At 43.3% G+C, this 24,578-nt stretch overlaps 1 protein-coding gene across 2 annotated transcripts in view; it reads right to left on the reverse strand.

The window, feature by feature from the left end:
* Positions 1–24,578, reverse strand: part of daw1 (dynein assembly factor with WDR repeat domains 1) — a 62,791-nt gene that overhangs the window by 7,928 nt on the left and 30,285 nt on the right. The window contains exons 5-10 of one of the 2 annotated variants that reach the window (XM_038815246.1): positions 20,216–20,338; positions 15,713–15,812; positions 13,496–13,603; positions 11,035–11,141; positions 5,285–5,387; positions 798–912 (exon numbers count right to left, since the gene is read on the reverse strand). In XM_038815246.1, coding sequence (XP_038671174.1) covers positions 798–912; positions 5,285–5,387; positions 11,035–11,141; positions 13,496–13,603; positions 15,713–15,812; positions 20,216–20,338 — 656 coding nt within the window. The remainder of the gene's footprint in view (positions 1–797; positions 913–5,284; positions 5,388–11,034; positions 11,142–13,495; positions 13,604–15,712; positions 15,813–20,215; positions 20,339–24,578) is intronic. The other variant, XM_038815247.1, reaches the window with a different exon arrangement.

Raw genomic sequence — 24,578 nt, forward strand, 5'->3', positions numbered from 1 at the left:
TTGATAAAAATTAAAGTCAGTTATCTACCAGGGAATAATTCAAATAATTACATATTGCCCGGCTTAGAAACCAGGCAGTGATATTATCAGAACTCAATTACTCGCTTGTAATCACTCCCACAGATCAGTCGACTCCAGTTTGGCAGAATGCATGGTGCTTGCTCTTTCCCTAGTCTCTGCTCCATTAATTCCCTGTCTTGCCTCTGAAACTACTGTCCACAGACTTGTTGCAGCATTTATGAGGACAGATGATCTCATTCTCTTCCATCACTGTAAGGATGTGTCAATACTCTGATAAATGTATCCAAACACCTCCAAAAATACTGCCGAGTATTTTCAAACACCTTCCAATAGAAAAGGTTCCAAACATTATAACATACCTAAAATCAGGGTGCCTCATCAGGAAACCTTACCCTTTAAATAACTGTACTACGGAGCCCAACTTGCTGTTTCATGCTTTTTCTTTTTTCTGATGTGGACAATGCATTTCCAGGTCAGACTTTACCCAAACTTGGAATCTGGGCATCACACCAGTTGGTTAGGCTGTAGTGTCAGGATAGGATCAATTAATTTTGTTTGGGAGAATAAAAGTGATGCATCTCAGTGTGCCCTCAGGGAAGTAATACTGGTCTTACATCAAATTTATCTCATTAACTTCTGTAATTTATCTTTAAAAATTCATAATGTGGTATAACTGAGTATGTTTCATTGAAGTGGGGCATACAAGCGTTCGAACATAAAAGCTTACAATGAACACACCATTCACTTTTTATGGGTCCAGTTGTTATTACACCTACCATCAGCTGATGCAGTTGCTATAAGCTGCCCTGTGTAATCGAAGCAAACATCCAGTACTTCATCTTCATGTCCAGACAATGTTGCCACACATTTTCCACTGACAGCATCCCAAAGCTAGAAAATAGTCAGTATTCATAAATCAAACAAATTCTTTGTTAAAGAGTCTTTTAATGAAAGAAATGCAAAATATTTTACCTTGCACCTCAACTTAGGGGTAGGCAGTTAGTTTGCCCAATTATTTTGCCAACAAACCTGGAGCTACAGGCGACCTGGAGAGTGGCAGTGGGGTTGGACAGGGAAATCATTGGCGAAACTGTATCCATGCCCAGACAACCTAATTGGGGCAGAAAATATTTTATTTAAGAGTAGCCCAATTCGGCAGGAGTCCTGTAACAGATGTTTGGCCATTCATGAGTGTATTCAAGGGTCCTAACCTGTTTTGGCCACTCTGAATGCCTGACAAATGGGCCCATCCAAATTTCGGGTCAGCAGCTTTTCACATAACATTGGAGTGCAGGAAATGTTGCCCCCATCTTAAAAAAATTAAGTTGTTCAAAACTCAATCCAGAGTCCGCCCCGTCAACATTAAAAAAAAATCTTTTTATTAGCATTTTCAAAATTATATACATTGCCGTTCGTTTTCATTTATTGTACTGTCACAAAGGTTTCTTCTTGGGTTTCTCCATTTACAGTCTGTCACCGACTGGCTCAGCGTACAATCCTCACTCCCCCCCCCCCCCCCCCCCCCCCCCCCACGCCAGCACCCCTCTCCCTAAACTCCCCTTCCCCCCTTTTTTGGACTGCTCCCCATTTTTTCTCGCTGGGTTTTGCTACCTCACATTGCTCCCCCCTCCCCGCCCATCCCCCGGTCCTCCCTCGCTTTCCTTTTTCTATCTGGCTACTGGCTATTTATTTATTTTTGTGTTGACCACAAACAGGTCTCAGAACAGTTGGTGTTTTGTGGAAGCCCTCTTCTGACCCACGGATGGTGAATTTGATTTTCTCCAGTTGGAGAAATTCTGAAAGGTCGGACAGCCAGCCTGCAGCTTTGGATGGTGCTGCTGATCGCCAACCAAGCAGGTTTCTACAGCGGGCAATCTGGGAGGCAAAGGCAAGGGCGTCCGCCCTCCTCCCCAGGAATAGATCTGGCTGGTCTGATACCCCTAAGGCCACTTTCAGGCATGCCTCCACCCTCATCCCCACCACTTTGGACTTTGCCTTGAAGAAGGCTGTCCAGTACCTAGCAAGTCTGGGGCAAGACGAGAACATGTGGGTGTGGTTGGCCGAGCCTCCTTGGCACTGTCCCATCTATCCTCCACCTCCGGGAAGAACCTGCTCATTCGGGTTCTGGTCAAGTGGGCTCTATGTACCACGTTTAGCTGCATTAGATGCGCCTTGCGCATGTGGAGGTAGAGTTGATCCTTTGTAGTGCCTTCCCCTTCAACATGTAATGGGACTGGCCCTTGCCAATTTTTTTCAATGTTCCCAACAATACAGCAGAGAAATCTACCGTTGGTGCCGGTGGCTTCAATACCGCTTTTCCCACCCGCTGTCACACTCTGCAAAATACAGAGAAAATTCCACCCACAGGATCATTGAAATATTGAGGGTGATTTTCCACTGTCATTTTCAGGGAGCGGGAATGGCAGAGGGTATGGAGAATCACGCGTGAGTTCCAAAATGGTTTTTACACTGGCAGGGTTTCCGCAATCGATTGTCCCCACCCCCCCACCAATGATGTAACAGGAATCCCAACTTCAAAAGTCAGGATACCCATTTGCACCAAGTTAAATATTATTATTGGGCCTTCCACACCCAATAGTCTCCCCACATTAAAATGTCCATTCACCAATGTGAATCACGGCTTGCAACTGATGATCAAAAGCCACTGGAGGAACACAGGTAAGTAAAGCCCCCCAGGGGGAAGAGGATCATGCCCAGGAAGTACTCTGACACTTTATGAACACTTCTCCTGGCAATGCCAGGGGGCAGTGTTGGGCGATGTGTTGTTGCATGGGTGTTGCACGGGGCGGAGTTCCATTTGCGAGGGGGTTGCTGCTCTGTGGTGCTGGGGCAGAGTTCTGTGGGGGAGGGGGTTGGTGCTCTGTGGTGCTGGGGCAGAGTTTCATTTGCGAGAGGGTTGGTGCTCTGTGGTGCTGGGGCAGAGTTTCATTTGCGAGAGGGTTGGTGCTCTGTGGTGTTGGGGCGGAGTTCTGTGGGGAGGGGGTTGCTGCTCTGTGGTGCTGGGGCGGAGTTCTGTGGGGGAGGGGGTTACTGCTCTGTGATGCTGGGGTGAAGGTCTGTGGGGGAGGGGGTTGGTGCTCTGTGGTGCTGGGGCAGAGTTCTGTGGGGGAGGGGGTTGCTGCTCTGTGATGCTGGGGTGAAGGTCTGTGGGGGAGGGAGTTGCTGCTCTGTGGTGCTGGGGCGGAGTTCTGCGGGGGAGGGGGTTGGTGCTCTGTGGTGCTGGGGCGGAGTTCTGCGGGGGAGGGGGTTGGTGCTCTGTGGTGTTGGGGCGGAGTTCTGTGGGGGACGGGGTTCGTGCTCTGTGGTGCTGGGGCGGAGTTCTGCGGGGAGAGGGGGTTGGTGCTCTGTGGTGTTGGGGCGGAGTTCTGTGGGGGAGGGTCTCCATTTGACACACACCATTCGACCAGAAAACTAGCAATCTGCTGTTTGGGTTAAAGCAATACTGCTGGGATGTGCACAATATTACTGTGGAATGACGACTCTGCACCCTTTTTTCATGAAAACACATAAGCTATACTTGCCATCCTCATGTCCAACATTCTGATCAATATCAGGACCTCACCACAAGGGGAACAGCAGGTTTGCACCCCCTACTGCTCACCAAATGACACAGAAAATTGGCAGCAATATGCTATAGCAATCAACTGCCAGAGTTTAAGCATGGAGTTGCTTCTAACATTTATAGTCTGTGAGACGTCATGAAGTCAATAAAATGACAAAATGAAATGTTAGGCAGAATACTTAACAACAACTTCTATTCATATAATGACTTTAATGTAGTAAACATCTCCCAAAGCCTATCACAGAATTGTTAGCAGACTAACTTTGAGAAATATAAAGGGATATGTGGACAGGTGACCAAAAGCTTAGTCAAAGAGATATGTGTTATGCTGTGATTTAAAGGAGGAGAGAGATTGAGAAGTGGAGAGATTTAGGGAGGGAATTCCAGAGTTTAAGGCCCAGGCAGCTAAATGCATGGTGACCAATGGTGGAAAGAACTGGGGATTTACAAGAGGCCAAATGTGCAGGAGTACAGCCAGAAGTCGGTAAGGCTGAAAGCGCTTACAATGCTAGGGTGGGGCTAGGCCATGAATGGATTCGAAAACAAGAATGAGAATTTTAAACTCAATGCACAGGGATAATGAGTGATGGGTGAATGGGATTTGACACAAGTCCTTCGCATCAGCAGCAGAGATTTGGATGAACGCAATAATACAGAGGTGGACGGCCAGCCAGGAGAGTACTGGAATAGTCAGTTCTGGTATTAAACAAGATACGGATGTGGGTTTCAGCACCAGATACGCAAACGCTGAGGCAAGGGCCATATTATGGAGCCAGTCTTGGTTATGGAGAGGAAATGGGGTCCAAAGCTCAGCTCAGGGTCAAATAGGATTCCAAGGTTGCGAATTGTCAGGTTCAGCCTCAGAAAGTGGTGAGGAATACAGTTATTCAATGACTAAATAATGGAGTTGGTGTTGAAAACCAAAGAGAATGGGTACAATAGTCCGACGGCAGAGGCAGCATGCCAGTGGCCATTGGCAGGATCTTCCGGTTCTGCCGATGTCTATGGCATTTTGAGTAACTTGCCTGTCCTGCCGGCAAGAACTACCACAAAATTCAGCCCAATGGTTTTTGGTCTTCCTAATATTTAATGGGATAATATATCTGCTCATCCAATAATGGATGTAGAACAAGCAACATGCCAAATCAGAGACAATGGCAGGAGCAAGAGTTAGAGATGGGTATCATCAACATACTTGTGGAATTTGACATTGTGTTTTCAGATGTAATTAGCAATTTATGGACTGGTTGAAATGCAATGTATGTAAAAAAAAAAAAAAATGGGAACAGCATGAAAAACCCTCCCAAACAATTTATTTTGTAATTTTTCCTGCAGGGTGCAGACTCAAAGCAAACCATGTCCCCTGAAACAACCAGCGCTTAGACACCACAGGGTTGCTGTTCATCATTTTTCCCTTCAATATTTCAGGGACAGGTAGGTGCCAGGAACCTGAATGCTGGCACCAACCTATTTACACCTTGCAAAGTCACAGAGCTATGCAGAATAATCTTCCACCTTAATAGTTTAACTTTAAAATTGAGGCAGGAGGAAGAAAATGATACCAAACAATTTTAAGACAAGAAATAGAATTACAAATTAAATTCCAGGCCAGCAGTGCCATTTCCTTAGCAAGCTGTGAGAATTTCTACACATGGTGTCACCGTTTTGTAAGAATCTCACCGTGCAGGTTTTGTCCATTGATCCAGTAGCAATAAGTGAACAGTCCCAATTAAACTGTGCACTGCTGATCTCTCCTCGGTGCCCGATCAGGGTGTGCATTCTCCTAACAGATTACAAAATTAACAGCCAGTTAATATTTTCTAACTGTTCAAAGTGCAAAGCTTTATTTTCAACCTTACCCATGTTTCAATACGAGACCAAAGTACCAAAAAAGCAGGATAATGTACGAGTCACACATCCCAGGTTTAAAACCCAATATATGCAAATGCAATGTCAGTATAGAATTTTACAATTTGTATCTGCCAAAATTGCTTTGTAACTATTGCTATTCTGGCCTTCACTTTCCTGTCTACCCTATATATTTTTTGACACCCTTGTCATTCAAGAATCTATTTAACTCAGACTTAAAATATATTCAATGACCCTGCCCCCATCGTGTTCTACAGAAGAGAATTGACCCTCAAGAGATAAAAAAGTTCTTCTCATCTTAAATAGAAAACCCCTCATTTTTAAACTGTGCACCATAGTTTTAGTTTCTCCCAGAAAGGGAAACATCCTTTCAGCATCAAGTCTCCTCAGGATCTTATATGTTTCAATGAGATCGCCTCTCATTCTTCTAAACTCCAATGAATACTGACCCAATCTTATAAGAAATCTCCTCATCCCAATAATCAGTCAAGTGAACCTCTACCACACTGCTTCTAATGCAATTATGTCCTTCTTAAATAAGCAGATCAAAATTGTACACAGTACTCTAGATTGTGGCCTCACCAATGCCCTACACAACTATAGCAAACCTTCCCAATTTTGAAATTCCTTTTCCCATGCCATAAACGACAGTATTTCATTTGCCTTCCCCCTGTATACTTAAGCTATTGCAGGATCCTTATGTCTTCTTCACAACTTACTCTCCCATCTATCTGTGCTGTCAGCTAATTTAGCAACTAAGGGTGGAAATTTATGATGCCGTCACAGAGGGGTGGGCCTGGAAAATGCAGCAAGCCATCCAAAAATCTATTGACTTCGGCAGGAGCAGAAATTTCCACCCATATATTCAGTTCCTTCATCCAAGTCATTGAAATAGACTGTCCTTGTTTCAGGCCCCAGTACTGATCCCTGTAACAATCCATTTGTCACATCTTGCATACCCAAAAATGCCCCTTTAGCTAACCAATCTTCTATGCATTCTAATACGTTACACCGACACACTGAGCTCTGATTTTGTGTAGTAGCTTTTGATGTGGCACCTTGTCAAATGTCTTCTGGAAATCTAAATACCACATCTACAGGTTCCTCTTTATCCATGTTGCTGGTTATTTCCTGAAAGAACTCTAATAAATTAATCAAACACTATTTCTCTTTCACAAAACCATGTTGATTCTGCCTGATTGCATTGGAATTTTCCAAGTGCCTTGCTATAGCCTTGTTATTAATAAATTCCAGCATTTTACACATGGCAGATGTTAGGCTAACTGACTTGTAGTCTCTTGCTTTCTGTCTCCCCCCCCTCCCTTCCTGAATAGAAAAGTTACATCCACCCTTTTCCCAATATGCTGAGATTTGGCTTACATGCTTATCACAGTTAAATAACCATAGAACCACTACAGTGCAGAAGGAGGCCATCAAGTCTGCACCAACCCTCTGAAAGAGAGCCTTAACTAGGCTCCCGTCCTATCTCTGAAACCCCATAATCCCTTGATGCTAAGGGCAATTTAGCATGGCCACTCCACCTAATCTGCACATCTTTGGATTGTGGGAGGAAATCACCAGGAGGAAACCCACACAGACATGGGGAGAATGTGAAAACTCCCCACAGTCACCCGAGGCTTTAATTGAACCCGGATCCCTGGTGCTGTGCGGCAGCAGTGCCAGTTGGTAGTGTGTGCAAGTAGTGAGATGTGTGAGTAGCTTGCAGCAGTGCTAAGTATGTTTGGGTTAGGTAAGGCAATGAATGTTAGATATGCATCATGCATAATAAAGAATATTATTAGAGAAGGCTAGTGGTTCATTAGTAATGATATGGCATTTGAAGATGCATTCATTGACCTTGACCATTCATTATTAAATGAGGTCAATAAACGTCTTCCTGCACTGCATCCAGGTCCTCCGGGTTAGATTTCTTCTACCGATCTGCACAATTCTCTGTTACCATTGTCTTCTGAAAGTTTGGATGAGTGGGAGTGCTTCCTGACTCCCAGTGAGAATAGGGCCTCTCTTCTCTTGTCCTCCTCCTGCTTCAAGGCACCAATGTTGCATTAGAGGACATTGGAGCAAATTTTCTGAAGTGGATACAATTTTCAACCTTCTTCCTCCTTTGACTTTCTTCCCCAAACGGTTCTAGCACTTGCTGCAGGCAGAATGCAGCTCCCCTGGAGATGCTATGGAGACGATAGGGGCCTCAGCCTAGCATCCCCTCTTTTCGGGAAGGCCCACTGAATTAAGTGCCAGTTAGACACTTAACTTGGCAGAGCTGCCTTTCCTGGGATCAAGGACTATGGGGATGGAAGTCCTGCCCACTGACAGCTGCCAGTCAGTTAGAAGCTGGCTGCATTTTCAGTGCTCAGCAGAGCCACTAAGGAGGTGGTGGCTGCTGCTGGAACTACACTCGCTCAAGATCCAGGGTTACCAATGGACCGGGCACAGGTGAGTGATGGTGGGAGTGGGGTTGTGGGATGGGTGTGATAGGGGATTAGGATCAGCAGCAAAGGCAGCAGAATGGCACTCAGTGGGTCCTCTCTTCCGAATGCCGGATCCCTCAATCAAGAATCGATTGTGCCTGCAAGCAATCCTGTCAGGGTTTGCTTTTTGGGCTTTCCATATGGCAAGTCCCTTACCCAATGCTGGGTAAATATCAACAGGGTGGGATGTGCCCTTAATTGTCCATTAAAGGATCTCAATTAGCGGTGGGAGAGAAAGGCTGAATACAGGCCTTCCTGCCATGGATATAATCGAGTCAGAAGTGGGAAGACAGTGGGGTCCATTCCCACCACTTTTCCACCTGATTGAATGCCTCTCCACCACCAAACTCACCATGGCGGAGGGCCTTAAATTCTTCCTGTGCCGGCTAGCTTTAAGTAATGCAGGCTAGCTTTAAGTGGTATTAGCCATGCACAAAGTTAGGTCGTCTGTTGAGGTATGTAATGACTCAGCAACCCATTTTGCATTAGGCTGCAAACTGCTATTATTATAATGATCAGGAACAACAAAGTATGGTGCCTGCATCTCAACAACAGGCACAGGTTAATCATGCATCTGCATCTCTGAATCTATTAATTGCCATATCTAAGTTTCCACCTCTATTTCACAGTTTAGCTTATCAAGACCACCAGAGACTATTTTCACGTTCATTTTCCCTGATAAATTCTGAATTAGTTTCCCTTCTGAATGCATTGACCAAAATAGAATTCAATGTTTTGACTGCACTGCCAGCATTTCCCGTTCATTTCAGAGTTAAGAAAGAAAAAACTTGCATTTACATAGGGCCTTCCATGACCTCAGAATGACCCAAATCACTTTGGAATACTTTTGAGGTATTGCAATTGTTGAGATGTAGTAAACACAGCAGTCAGACGTGCTCTGCAAGGTTGCATGAACAGCATTAAGATAATGATCCAATAATTTGATTCAGTAATATTGAATGAGGGATAAATTGGCACCAAGAAAACTCTTGTGCTCTTCTTCAAATAATGCAATGGAATCATTGACATAAACCTGAGAATGCAGATAGGGCCTTAGTTTAACATCTCATCTGAAAGACAACACATCCAACACTGCATTTCTACCTCCATATTTGATGTACCATCAATTGGACGCGAGACACGATGAAGATCCGAACTGTGGCTTTAATCAGCTAGTTGTTAGCCCGGTGGTCGACTACAGAGAAAGGCTGACCGCCGAGAAACCTGGGTACTTATACCCCGCCTCGGAGGCGGGGTCTACTGGCCTCTCGACCAATTGGTGAGCAGTCACATGACTAGTCCCAGCCAATCAGACGAGAGGCACATGACCAGCCAGAGCCAATGGGAAACCAATGCTCTGCACCAATGGCAGTGCTCCCACTCATATCACCACAGTATTGTTCTGAAATGCCAGCTGAGAATATGAGCTCAAGGGTGGAAGTTACTGATTTGTTTTCAAAGTGTCAGCTCGGTGGGGGGGGGGGAGCAGAACGCAGCCCGCCTGCTGAGCTGCCAGCATTTCTCCCCATATTGTTTGACACTTTGAAAAAATGTTAAGGGGCAGGTCAGGGGTAAGTGGTGGGTTCAGGTCAGGGGGATTCAGCTGGGTCAGGGGGACGGGTTAGGTCAAAGATGAGAGTCAGGCCTGCAGTTTGGGAGGGTCGGGCGAGTCCCTTGTGAATGGGGGTGTTGCGAATGTGGTGGGTTCCTTATGGGAATCTGTCTGGGCTTTTGAAATGCTTATGCAGAAGTTAGAAGTGCATTTATTACTTCTAACCTTTTCTGAGTAACTATTAGGCAGAACCATCCGAAGTTAACATTTTCAATCGCTGTATCAGACGGTTGAAAATGCAGCACAATTTTCCAGGGGACATTGAAACTTCTGGGCAATTGCTATGTTACCTGGGAACTTCCAAGAGGGATTTCCCAATGTATATTTGGGTTACCCCCAAAACTGATGCTGGGAAGCCAGGAAGTTACTGATCATTATTGGATGATTCCCAGTGCAGGGTAATTGCCTAAAGGATGTTTGAACTCCTCAGCAACTACCGTGCAGTCCTTGCCAGGTGGGGTTGCGGTAGTTCCCCAGCGCATCTTGGGGTACCTCTGACAAACTCTGCCCTGGAACTCAGAAGTTATGGGCCTTGGTAAATAGTGCTCATACTTCAGGTACGTTTATACTGAAACTAGATTTAGAGGGAATAGATTTAAGATAAAGGAAGTGGACTGAAAATGAGCTAATTTCACTGGGATAAAAGGGGATCAGATTAATTTACTTGACAATGGCTGATCAAACAGGAGTCCAAGTGGTGTATATCCAAGCATGAGCTGAATAAAGTAGATTAAAACTGTTCCGACTAAGTAGTAAAACGCTGCATCAATAGCTGGGTTCCATGGATAAATTGACTGTAAGAAATGAAATCCCACTTCAGTACAGGCAGCTGATTTAAATAGCCAGCTGCCTCCATAAATTGCACATGCGCGATATACGCCCGGCCCTGATTCCATTCCAAGAAAATGGAAATTGCCATGTTCAGGGGCAGAACATGTGATTTTCAGCTGTTTCGCACCCCGACGGAGAACCTCAGCCGAAAATAGGGTCTTAGAAATATATGGGCTAAACTGAGACAATCAGCAAGCATTTATAAAAGGTATGAACTTTTAAAATATTTGCCATGTTTAATTAATTCTAATTTTTTGTACAAAGGGAATACAGTGGATAGTGTATGCATGCATCGTCTTTTCCAGATGTTTGATAAAAGTGTCAAATATTAAGGCACACAATATTGAAAGGAATGGAGCCATAAGGAGAAAAGGATTTCTTGGGGACAGAAAGATTACTAAGTGACAAATATAAAGATGAACAGTTGTTTTTTTTGCATTGACAGTATGGAGATACTGTTTGTGACCCAAACATTTACCTGAAATTTTGTTTTCCATAAATGTACAAAGATACAAAATATTATAGGTTACACGCGAAAGCAGGCATTTGAATCGGAATGCTTCAAAAAGTGTTTAAAATGTACAGAATTAAGTTGTGGACTGATATGACACATTAAGCAGTTTACACACCTGCCAGATCCCACATCCCACACAGAAACTGTATGGTCAAAGGAGCCCGTGATAATCTTATCTCCTGTTGTATTAAATGACAAAGAGATGATTTCAGCTGAATGTCCCTGAAATGAAAATATAAGTTATCAGAAAAGAACACCCTAAATCTTTCAAGTAAAGTCACTGTGGTTATGCAGGCAAACATGGCAATCAATCTATTCACAGCAACAATGAGGTAAACGACCAGATAATGTTTACAGTGTTGATTGAGACACTGTTGATTGACCAGGACCGAAAAAGAACGTCCTGCACTTCAGTGAACAGTGCCGAGAGATCCTTTTCGGTTACCTGAGGAAGCAGACAGAAACCTGATTTAACGTCTCCATCTAAATGGTGGCACCAATGGTGTAGCAGTTTCTTTAACTGTCAAGTTAGACCATGTGGTTAAGTCTTTAGAGTGGAACTTGAATCTTCAATCTTCCCACTCAGAGGTGAGAGAGCTACCAATAATACAAGGATTGGGCCGAGTTGAAGCATATTCAGAAAAAATGCTAGTCATCCATAACCTCTAATTTGGATTATGACTCTTATGCACAGCCAAATTGGGCATCATTAAGAGAAGGTTTAAATGCTCCACACTTAATGCGGAGACTGATTTTCCCCTAACTTCATCTTCCCTGTGGCAGCTTAAAATAAAAGTTGCCACTACGCAGGAAGTATACTGGGTGAACATTTATATAGAGAAGGAATACATAATCAAAGGAGGAAAAAAGGTTTGAGTAAAATTGTTTGATTGTGAACCATTGTGTTAGGTATCAGTCAAAATAAATTATCAAAACAAATCTGTTATCATTTAAATTTGGTGAATATCTAACAAAACAAAAGTTTACATAAGCAACTAGTGCTTCCAAGTCGGTCGACACATTGGCAACATGATTCATGATAAAATGTGACACAGTGACAATTTGGCTACTGAACATTCATTATTAGCAAATCAAATATTCCACAGCAGAATGACATGAATGGACAAGGGACAAAGAGACAATATCAAAATGTACACCATTTGTGACTTCTGGTGGCGGTGATGTGTTAAACAGGCACACATCAGGTGGCGCTCCTCCAGAACATAGCTAAATAGGCATTTTTAGGCAAAATTAGTCCAAAAATATGATCGCATTGCACCTTCAATTAAGAAAGGGAAGGAACAGAGCCAGCATGCCAGCAAATGGGATCTCGAGAGGCCGAAGACACAGCAGGTAGGAGGAAAAGGCCACAAACAACAAGCGGGTGAGTTGGCAGACCCACAAGGCAAGAGGGAATCAGGAAGGGACAGGGAAAAAGAGTAAAGGTGGAGGGGGCAGAGAGCCACTGGGGTAACAGCAAAAACCACAAAATGAAGGAAAGAATTATAAAAATACAAAAGCCAGGGCGAAAGATGGGGCCAGGATGGAGCCCAATTATCAACGGGGGTGGAGGAGGGGGAATGGGGGGCGGGGAACAGGGGAGCATGGAAACGGGAAGGGCCGATGAAAGGGTTACGTGTAAAATTGTACATAAGAAATGTCTTGTTCTGTAAATATGGGGCGCGATTCTCCGCTGCCCACGACGGGTCGGAGATTAGCGGGAGGGCCTTCCTGACAATTTTCACGGCCTCCCGCTATTCTCCCCCCCCTCCAGCCGCCCCCCGACACGAATCGCTGCTCGCCGTTTTTTACGGTGAACAGCAATTCTCCGCAGGCCGATGGGCCGAATACCGCGGAGTTTACGGCCGTTTTCACGGCCGTGATCACACCTGCTTTCAGCGTTCGTGAAAACGGCCGCAAAGTGCCCGTCCCAGACAACCATGGCACCGACTGGCATGGCCGCACCATGGCCGTGCCAAGGGTGGCATGGGCCTGTGATTGGTGGGCACTGGTCGCGGGCAGCGGGTCCGATACCCGCGCACTATTTGTTCTTCCGCCGCCCTGCAGGATCTGTCCGCGGGGCGGCTGAGGGGCATGACGGCCCGCGCATGCGGTGGTTTGACGCGTCTGCGTGATGACGTCATCCGCGCATGCGCGGGTTCGAGCCATCCAACCCGCGCATGCGCGGCTGATGTCATCGTGCGCGTCAGCCAGCGTGAAGCTTGGCGCACAGACTTAGCGGCGGTCGCTAAGCTCGCGATGCCGTGCTTCACGGGGCTCCGCTGCTAGCCCCACCCGGGGGGGGAGAATCGGGTCCCGGGAGGGGGCGCAGAGGCTGCCGTGAGTTTCACGGCAGCCTTTACAACTCGCCGCATTTGCGGAGAATCGCGCCCCTTTATATGACTAATTGTTAAACTGTTAAAAGTGGAAATGCCAATAAAAATATATTTTTTTCAAATGTAAACCATTTGTCATTTAACCATGCCAAAAAAAAATCAAAATCACGACAATATGTTTAAACTAAAGAGAGGCATTTGTAGCATTACTCTGTATAAATATATATATATATATATTACCGTTAGAGTAACAGATTCTTCTCCAGACTGGATATTCCAAAGTTTTGCTGTCGTATCCATACTGCCTGTTGCTACTAAAGTACTTTGAGGATTAAATGATAAGCATACCTATAATAGGTTAAAAAGAGGAATTAAAATTATTAACCTTTAAAAGTAAATAAATGATTCAATGTTTTTTTTCTAGGACACCTTATTTAAAAACCACTGTGATTTATATCAGGCATGTTTCAAATTGCATCACCAGCCACAGTGATTTCCGTGGGACTGTAGATGAGGCTGGCATAAAACTGTAGTCGAATCGCTGGAATAAAAGGACTACACAAGTCACCAAAGTCAGAACTACGGATATTTGAACATCATCTGAACTTCTCAACTAAACTACTGCTTTAGACTGTTAATTTATATAGAAACATTAATTTGTTGAAAATCATTATTGTTGTGTGTTTCCAATAGTTAACAGAGGAACATCACATTGTATACTGCCAAAGAAAGCATAACATTGATTTGAACATAGAAACTAAAGATACTAAATTGGATGCTGCAATGAACTAAAGTACATAACAGTATAAATAATTATTTTAAAGAGATATAGGATTCTTAGGTTATGTAATAGCAGCCAAAGATTCCCCCACCTCCTTCCAGTTTTCTTCTCATTTTGCCTTGACGAGAATAGATTTTTGAATTCTGAAATCCTTACACAATATTATGAAGTTCTCTTGTAATCAGAATTCAAATTAACTCAATTTGTTTCTTCAGTAAAGATGGCACACTAAGGCCCCCAGTAGAACACGTCTCTATTGAGTGCAGTGGATGCAAGAATTATATAATTTTTTTAAAAATCAGTATGCCCACTTCTCAAACGTTTGTGTGTTTTTAATGGTATAAAAATATTGCCACCTGATTTTGGATTGGCATGATTTTTTGTTTTGTTTTGGATAGAATGGAGAAAATATAAAATCTGGTGTACACTGTTAATAATTGTTAAGTCTGAGCTCCAGAACCAAGATGCATTTTTCTAGGTCACAAGGGATGTTCAATTGTATAATCTGGGATGATTTATGAAATGGAGAGCAGCTTTAAAATCCCAGAGTAGTAACATCCTTCTGACCTGAAGGTGGCATCTCATACTCGGATATTATTTTCCCAAAGGGACTAGCAACCCTCTGGTACATGTTCATCTGTGAGTCTGTACATCTAAGGAAAAGGCTAATATGTTAAATGAGTACTTTGCATCTGTTTTCATAATCGAGCAAAAGCCAAAGCGTAATTGCAAGATAACCAAAAAAATAGCATAAGCGAAGAGTTTATTGCATTTAATATAAGTTTTTAAAATGGTAATGCAGAAAGTAATGGGCTGTAGACAAACCTCCAGCTTTCAGCTCCTGGGTATTAAAAAAAAAGAGAAAATTGTAGAGGTGTTTACCATAATTTTCCAAAGCTCTCTAGATTTGGCAACTGCGCCTTTGGATTGGAAAATTGAAAATATTAATTCATCACTTAAGATGGGAGGAAAAAAACCAGGTAACTACAGCCCTATCAATTTAATATCAATGGGGGGAAATCTCTTGAATCTATCACTGGGGACAGAGTAACTGAATACTTGGACAAGTAATAAAATCAAATTACTGGGGATGCTGGAATCTGAAACGAAAGAGAAAATGCTGGAAAATCTCAGCAGGTCTGGCAGCATCTGCAGGGAAAGAAAAGAGCTAACGTTTCGAGTCCAATGACTCTTTGTCAAAAGTCTGACAAAGAGTCATCGGACTGGAAACGTAGCTCTTTTCTCTCCCTACAGATGCTGCCAGACCTGCTGAGATTTTCCAGCATTTTCTCTTTCGTACTTGGACAAGTAGTTGTTTGGTAGTATAGAACTGGAGTATTGCTGAGAAAAAATGTTTTGCCAAAGCTTTTCATCTTGCACTCATCAGGACAATCTCAAGAACACCAATGTCAGGCGAAACAACAACTTTATACTCCATTAGAAGATGCAACTTCCTCATGTAAATAAACTCAAGTAAGTGGATCTCACTCAACCCCATGTCCAACCTCCCAACCCCCCAACCACAAGATGCCATCGGTAACTTTCTTCAAGACAAATTAGAAATATACAAACAAACAAAACAAAATCCTAAAATATAATTATTTTGAGGTTTGATTATTAAAAGGAGCAATAACACCTTGATGGCCTCTTTAATTCTAAGAAGTATAGAAACTTACAATTTCTGCAGTATGTCCACGAAATGTATTGTAACATTTGCCTGTTTCAGAGCTCCATAATTTGCAGGTTTTATCGAACGAACCAGTAGCAATCTTGTCTCTAATTAAAAATAGGCACGCATTTTAAATATGGCTTATAAACTTTCTGAAAGATATAGAGAGTGCATTTCCACGCAGTAACTATAAATCTCCATTGTAACATTAGTGGAAGAGCTGCAGAAACCCTGGAAATTAAATGCCTCTTCCCTGGGTTTCTATAGTTCTCTGCCAAATGTACAGCAAATGATCAGGAGAAACCTCTAGAAATTGACGCCCATAGGTATGAAAGGCACAAAGTAGTCCAGTCAATGGAATATTTATCTTGTAACAACAATACATTTCTTATGCCTGCTGCACCAACATCTAATCTAATAATGACCCCACATCCATCTTGCCATCAGTGCTACCCTACCAAGTCAAAAATATATATGCCTTTCTATTACCCTCACGGCATTAGAACTTCAAAATAATTACCAGCGTTTCAGAGATGGAAAATTTGAATCATTGAAGTAGACTTTCCAAGCACATTTCAGCTGCAGCTTGACTTCATGTTTTTCAAATGCCTCGAGAGAAAGGTTCTAATTGGGGAGTGTTCAAATGTTTCATAGAGCTTTTGAACAATTATACCTTATTTTTAGCTGTAAATCAGCTTAGCTATTAATCACTCTTCTAAAGAAATTCAGCATTAAGACCACCCAGCATAAACTTATCTCGTTGCTGTTCAACTATTGCCTTTTGACAACTCTGCTGAGTAAAACAGATCAATCAATTTGTATAGCGCTATTAGAGGGGGCACTTAATTACTTTAATTTTATTGGTAATTCAGTGTTTCCTAACCAGTTGGTTCCATATTACTCTTGACAAAAAAATACAGCGGGGGAACCTTTCAACATCATTACTCCACAAGATGTCGCGGGAGGAGTCACCTGTTTAAAATAATTGCATTTTTTTTTCACATTCATTGTGATTGTTGAGAAATTTGCTCACGGAGAGGAGATAAAGGTCACAATAACCACTAACACAGGCCTACTGTTTTAAAACGTTTTTACAAATGTTTTAAAGTTTGAGGAAAAAATTGGATTTGTCTTATTAGCAAGTGGGTGTATTATGAAACCTGTTTATCCCACATTTGGTCAAGTTGAGACAGATAGCACACAAACCTCATGCTCCCTGATTCTCAACATGATTGTGACATGCAGCCCAGGGCAAATTACACTGCTGTCTGGCTGCATGCTCACATGACTAGCACGACATACCTGCACTCCTAAATGCAGCTTATCTCTCTTAAAGGAATATCCATTCATCTGCAGCAACTGGTGGAACTGTGTCAGAAAGTCTTTGAGAAAAAGAATAAGACATGACAACTGGACAGAGGGAAGACACCAGGAGAGTCAGTGCAGACCCGATGGGCCAAATGACCTCCTTCTGCACTGTAGGGAATCTATGAAGGTTCTCTGATGTGGCACTATATATCATAGTCCAGGAGGTTGAGAGGAGGTGAGCGGATAGGTGGGGTAGGAGGTGACTCAAGGCAGAACCTAAGAATGGGAACAGGTAGTCAGGAACTTGAATTCTGGGAGTCTAGCCCCAAGGACCTGGTTGCAGTGCTGGCAAAAGTGTAATGCTCTCTCACAAGTAGTCAAGGTCAATGAATGCATTGTTAAATGACATATGACCACACTACCAACCTTCCACACTGTTCAAAACACCACAGCTCCATTATTCACCCATCAGCAACCATGGCTCATACCTAACATTTAAATGCTCCACCCCACTTACCAATGTTGCCAGCCTCACACCCACCTCTTCAGATTCCACATACGTCCAGCTATTCAACTATAGCAGACACATCACCCGAAACACATGGCAACACACTCACTAACATTTTACCCTCTAACTTGCAGGATAATGTTGCAGATAACCACAGGGAACCAGTGAGGAACAGGCATGTCTGCAGTGCCTGAGCCTTTTAGAGATGTTCCACATTATGACAGAAATGGTTGCATCCAGTGTCACCGACCATATTAAGAAAGAGAGTATGTTCATGTTTTACACATCTCAAATACCACTTCACCCACTTTCTGGCATCAAGTGCAACCTGTGGATGGTGTGACAATTGGCCGCTTACTTTCCACCAGATTCCTTACTTCAAATTCCAAAATATTAAGGCCTGGTCAGCTGCTGCATGAAGGGCATGGGGATCAGTTTATGTCTGATGAAGAAGTACTGTCACTTGCAGCCACCAGCTCAAATGCAGGCATTGTATTTTAGAGTCAGGATCATCATGTGATGCACGTGGTGAGTAACTGGGCACAAGTGAGCTGCAGGTTTCAGCCAAGTCAGGGGGGAAATGCACCCCGCTTCACCCGACAGGGTGGAGCGGAGGTGCTAGGGGGCAAGTCCGCAGAGAGGTTCTGCTGCAGAGGACTCAACTGAAGGCTTCAATGGGGCGATATACAGGAGAACATTAAAATGAATGCACACAGATATTTGGTGCATTGTTAGGTCTGTTATCACTATGGAGAAGTCCATCTTCAGCTTGGCACATTGTTTTGCAAGTAGTTTGATGCCGATCCTTTCCAACATAGAAATGGTGGCCAATTCCATGACAGCACTTATGGACGCAGCTATGCTGTAACATCTGGTGATTGATGTACCAGTGTCCAATGCAATACAAGCAGAAGCCATCAAATTTCTCAGTCGTGCAGTAGAGGTTCACACTAAGATCATGAGATCCATGTTTCTTGCCAAGAAAGCTCAGCTTAGTGTCATGCAGGCTCAGACTACTGCAATCATGGCTGTGGCCACCAGTGCTCAAAGGAACATACCCTATTCATAGTGTCCAGCAAACTACACTCCAAACTACTGTGAGAATTGCTGAAGCATCACTCCTGGGCAGTACACATGGATCGGTAGAACACAAAGCTACTGTCCTCTCTCGGGCTAACAACATTCATGCTCCCAGCATTTCCAATATCCCCCTGCCCTTACTGTTGTCTCTCAGCCAACCAGCCTAGACTACAGCTACCCATGCTGACATACTGCTGTCTGAAGCTAGGCCCTCAAGACAGAGCTACTCAAGGGCATCCTGCACAGCCACCTGCAATCTCCCAACTGAAAGATCACAGCCTTATACTCAGCTACTGCAGCCACTGTGTTCCTACACTAAGTCAAGCATAAGTACCCACAAGACAAGCACTAAGGGAATAATCGTGGATGAACAGTTCAATTTGATATGTATTATTGAAAGTATTGTTGGATAAAGTTGTAATAGATGGTTATCTTGTGGCTTCTTTATTTCAGGATTTGGCCATTGGGCCATGTGATGTTCTGTAACAAAGGGGTGGAAGGTGGGGAATTATGACCAGTGGCAATGTGAGAAGTGATTTTAGGGGAACCAGAATCTGATAAGCCAATCATGGTCAGCCCACTCGGAGTGATGCCTCCTCCGTTGTGAAGCCAAAAACCGTTCCAAATTCCTTCAATAACACTGAACATTATACCTCCATTCACTCTTTACAAAGGAAAAGTCAAAAGCATCTCTCCAGATAACAATGGGGTGATCCCTTGTGCAGTTAAATTAATGGTCAGCTTGGAGGTTTTACGAGATGGCGCTAACGGAACCTGTGAGAACCAAAATGATAGGCTGTGCATTAAATCAGAGCTGCGCACCAAATCAGCATTAGACACTGTCTGACTTAATAATCTGTCCACTCTTCATGCTTCCGGTGAACAAGCACCCTTACGATCACGCTGTAGTGCATGGGCCAGAAGCTGCCATTTAATGAGCTCTGGGTTTCTGTAGCATCTGTAATGGTGCTACAAACCCAAATTTTGTAGCTTCTAATTTCTAACTACACTCATTTTATTTGATATTGTTATAATAATAATCTTTATTAGTGTCACAAGTAGGCTTACATTAACACGGCAATGAAAATAGTGAAACGATGGGGAAAGGAATTCTGCAACATTCATTGGTCAATTTTAGGTTAGGGTTTGTGAATATTGGCTATATGAACATGTAATATATTTACTTGCAATTTCCTGTTTGATACATGAATGGAGGCATCATCATGTTTAAGATAATTGCAGATAAATACATCCAGCATTTATATGACATTTACATTCTATCAGTGCAAGATTTTATTCTATAATTGCAAGCCCCTTGCATGAGGAATGGTTAAACATCAAAATTGAAGGAAGCTTAAAAATGTGAAATAAATAATATATAAGTAATTATATTTTAACATTTGTAACAGTACAATTCTGTAAATACTTTGCAAGTAAAGCACTAACCAAAATTGAGACATATGTCTGCTGATTGGAAATATATGTAATTTGAGGTGTCTAAGTGTGCAGTTTTTATACAGTGACCATAGTTTCTAACAAAGCTCAAATAACGAAATCACTACCACAAATATTTTTGACAAATATCAGTAGTCAGTATGCAATTCCATTTCTCACCCATAAGGATTGTTGAATGCAATAGCGTAGACCACATTCCTATGCCCCTCAAGTGTATGCAGCTCTTCTCCTGATGCAGTATCCCACACTTTGCAAGTCCTATCATAGCTTCCTGTAATAAATCTAACATGTACAAAGCAAATATTAATCTCACCAAAACATAATTGTTTAATAGAAGAGCAGAGAGATACTTAGAAATCCATAGGAGGGCAGCATGTGGTGCAGTGGTTGGCACTGGGACTGCGACACTGAGGACCCGGATTCGAATCCAGGCCCTGGGTCACTGTCCATATGGAGTTTGCACACTCTCCCCATGTCTGCATGGGTTTCACCCCCACAACCCAAAGATGTGCAAGTTAGGTGGATCGGGGAAGTTAGCCCCTTAATTGGGAAAAAAAATAATTGGGTACTCCATAGAAGTTATAACAAGGGACAGGTTATTCAGCCCAACCTGTCAGTGTCAGTGTTGATCTCCACATGAACATTTAAGTACCTGCTTCCCATATCCCTTCATTCTATTTTCCTTCATGCAACTATTCAATCTGATTTTAAACAAATAAATTCTGGCCCAACCATTATTCCTGGTAATGAATGCCATACCATAAATTCTCTTTGCAAATTTTGCCCTCTGCCAGAAGTCTCTCATTTAGTTCTGCATCAAAGGGCTCTCGGTCTTGACACATCGATTGCCAGAATCAGCCCTTGATGTACCCTGTCCCTTCACTTCGTAATTTTTAACAATTCTATTATATTGCCCCCAAATCTGTATTATTTAAAGAAGAAGAGAGATGGGCTGCAAGGTGGCACAGTGGTTAGCATTACTACCTGTTAGCACCGAGGACCATGGTTCGATCCCAGCCCCGGGTCACTGTCCATGTGGAGTTTGCTCATTCTCCCCGTGTCTGCATGAGTCTCACCCCCACAACCCAAATATGTGCAGGATAGGTCAATTGGCCATGCTAAATTGTCCATTAATTGGAAAAAAATTTTTTTTAAAAGAGACATTTTTCTAAGTCTTTCTTTATATTTGTATTTCCTCACTTAATGAATCTTCATTGCATTCTTTGATGTCTCAATATATTCCTAGAGAGTGGACACCAATATTCTACACATTAATAAACTGGGGTCTTATTAAAGTTTTATAGGTCATCATTACTCTTGGCTTTTATAGTTTATATTTTACAACAAAACCTAGAATTCGATTAGCATTTTTATTGCCTTACCAACGAGGAGGGAAACATTTTAAATAAAGTCTATTTCCTACATCCCACACTTTTATACATGCTCAGAATTAATATAAATAAATATAATCCTGCCAGTCATCACCAAGATTGATCTTTCATTATGTTTTGCACCAAAAGCATTACTGAAATTTAACAAAATATCTAGGTTTATGAGGAGATCTGATTGCATTTGTAATTATGCACCAATTAAAACTTGTTCAATGATAATTCTTCCCTCAAACATATACAAGTGTTGATTGCTATTGCTCAATTTAACATTCATGTGGACTGAGAGTTTGCTTTTATTTTATCTGATTTCCTATAAAATGATGAAACCAGATGGTTCACAGACCTTATCCTATTTGTTCTGGTTTCCTAATCTGCCTAACATCCAAGAAATGTCAAAATCATTAAGTTTGTACAATTTGAAGTGGAATTTGATAAACAGAACTCAGTGCTGCCCTGTGAAACATTTGCTCTCTTTCAGCATGGTAGCACATTTGCGCTCTTGCAGCATGGTAGCACAAGTGGTTAGCACTGTGGCATCACAGCACCAGGATCCCAGGTTCGATTCCCCGCTGGGACACTGTGTGTGGAGTCTGCACGTTCTCCCCGTGTCTGCGTGGGTTTCCTCCGGGTGCTCCGGTTTCCTCCCACAGCCCAAAGACGTGCAGGTTAGGTGGATTGGCCATGCTAAATTGCCCTTAGTGTCCAAACAGGTTAGGAGGAGTTATTGAGTTACGGGGATAGAGTGGAAGTGGGGGCTTAAGTGGGTCGGTGCAAACTCGATGGGCCGAATGGCCTCCTTTTGCATTGTATGTTCTATGTTTTCCATTGTAAACCTGTCTAATTCAATTTGAACTCAGTCCTAAATTATCCTAATGACTCACAGAAAGCTTTAATGTTTAATCCTCATTATCTGTTTGCAACATGGACTGAACTACTAAAATTTATTGCGACTCTAACCCAGATCAGAAACTTGTGGGATTAAGCCTGACTCCAGGGCTTAGTTAATTAATGACAGATCATATTAAATGTAAACTCTGATCTCGACACCCACTACAATTTGAAACTCAAATTCCTTTCAAATTCACAATGTCTCTCACATGTAAATGCAATAATTGGGACTGCATTTTTTTATGTTCTCATGAAAGATGAATATTCACAAACAAAGCAAAATTCTATGGATTCCGGAAATCTAAATTAAAAGAGAAACAGTACGAGAAACACTTGGCAGTCAGCAGCTGTGGAGGGAAAACAAGGGGGAAGAGAGGCCTCGATGGCCCCACCATTGGTTGGAGTGTTGGGTTGGGTTGGGAGGTGGGCTGGGGGATTAAAAAATTTAGAAAGGGAAGAACCCATTTTTATGGAAGTGGATTTTGTGCTGTGCAAGTGTCCGCCGCAGAGAGCAAGGCATTTCCTTCACGTAACTAAATCAGGCTATGGGTCCTGAAAATATCCTGATAATAGTACTGAAGACTTGGGCGCCAGAATTAGCCATGCCCCTAGCCAAGGACTTCCAGGACTTCTTTTATTCTATCGGGGGTGAGGGCATTGCTGACTAGGCCAGGATTTATTGCTCATCTCTAATTGTGCTCGAGAACATGGTGGTGAGCCACCTTACTGAACCGCTGCAAACAATCTGGTACAATCAGGTTTGGTGGATTGGCCATGCTAAATTGCCCCTTAATGTCCAAAGATGGGAGGGTCAGGTTACAGGGATGGGCGGGGTAGTGGGCCTAGGTAGACCTCACTTTGACAAATCCGACCACAAGTCGGTATTCCTACTACCGGCTTACAAACAGCAACTCAAGCGTGCTGAGCCAGTCAAGAAAACCATGCAGTGCAGAGGAATCTGAGGACATCCTCCATGACTGCTAGGAGTCTGTGGACTGGTCCTTTTTCAAGGCCTCGGCAGCTAACCTGGATAAGTACGCGACCACCGTCACAGACTTCATCAGTAAGTGTGTCAAGGGCTGTGTGCCAAAGAAGACAATACGGGTATTCCCCAGTCGGAAACCCTGGCTCAACCAAAAGGTTCACTCCCTGCTGAAGTTCCGGATGGAGGCCTTCAAGTCTGACAACCCTAACCTATATAAGAAATCCAGGTACGACGCACGGAAATCCCTTAAGGATGCAAAAAGACAATACCGCACCAAACTGGAGTCCCAGGCCAACGGCAGTAACCCACGATGACTATGGCAGAGGCTACACAAGATCACAGGCTACAAAGCAAGGCCAGGGGAAATATCTGGGGCTGGAGCATCCCTACCCAATGATCTGAACAAGTTCTATGCCCGCTTTAAGCAGTCAGCCAATGTATCAGTGTCACCCGCCCCAACAGCCCTGGGCACACCCAAACCCACTATTACAGCCTCAGGTAAGAGCTGCCTTCTTAATAATAATAATAATCACTGATTGTCACAAGTAGGCTTCAATGAAGTTACTGTGAAAAGCCCCTAGTCACCACATTCCGGTGCCTGTTCAGGGAGACTGGAACGGAAACTGAACCCGCGCTGCTGGTCTTGTTCTGCATTACATGCCAGCTGTCTTAGCCCACTGTGCTAAACCAGCCCCTTGAAAGTGAATCCGCGGAAAGCGACAGGCCCCGAAAGAGCCCCTGGGCGAGTAATCAGAGCCCGCGCAGACCAGCTGGCGAGTGTAGTCGCAGACGAAAGAGAAAATGCTGGAAAATCTCAGCAGGTCTGGCAGCTTCTGTAGAGAGAGAAAAGAGCTAACGTTTCGAGTCCGATGACTCTTTTGTATTGAGTGTATTCGCAGATATCTTCACCACCTCACTCCTACGCTCTGAGGTCCCCACCTCAAGAAGACCGCCATAATACAAGTACCAAAGAAGAACAAGGTAGCCTGCCTCACGACTACCCACAGGTGACCCTAACGTCTGTTATCATGAAATGTTCGAGCGGCTAATCATGAGATGGATCAATGCCAGCCTCCCAGGCGGTCTTGATCCACTGCAGTTTGCCTATCACTGCAACCGGTCCACAGCAGATGCTATCTCACTGGCTCTGCAATCAACACTCGAACACCGCAACAACAAGGACACCTATGTAAGACTGCTGTTCATAGACTACAGCTCCGCCTTCAACACAATTATCCCAATAGGACTAATAACCAAA

Source organism: Scyliorhinus canicula, chromosome 13 (genome assembly GCF_902713615.1).
Source record: "Scyliorhinus canicula chromosome 13, sScyCan1.1, whole genome shotgun sequence".
In the NCBI taxonomy this organism is placed as follows: Eukaryota; Metazoa; Chordata; class Chondrichthyes; order Carcharhiniformes; family Scyliorhinidae; genus Scyliorhinus; species Scyliorhinus canicula.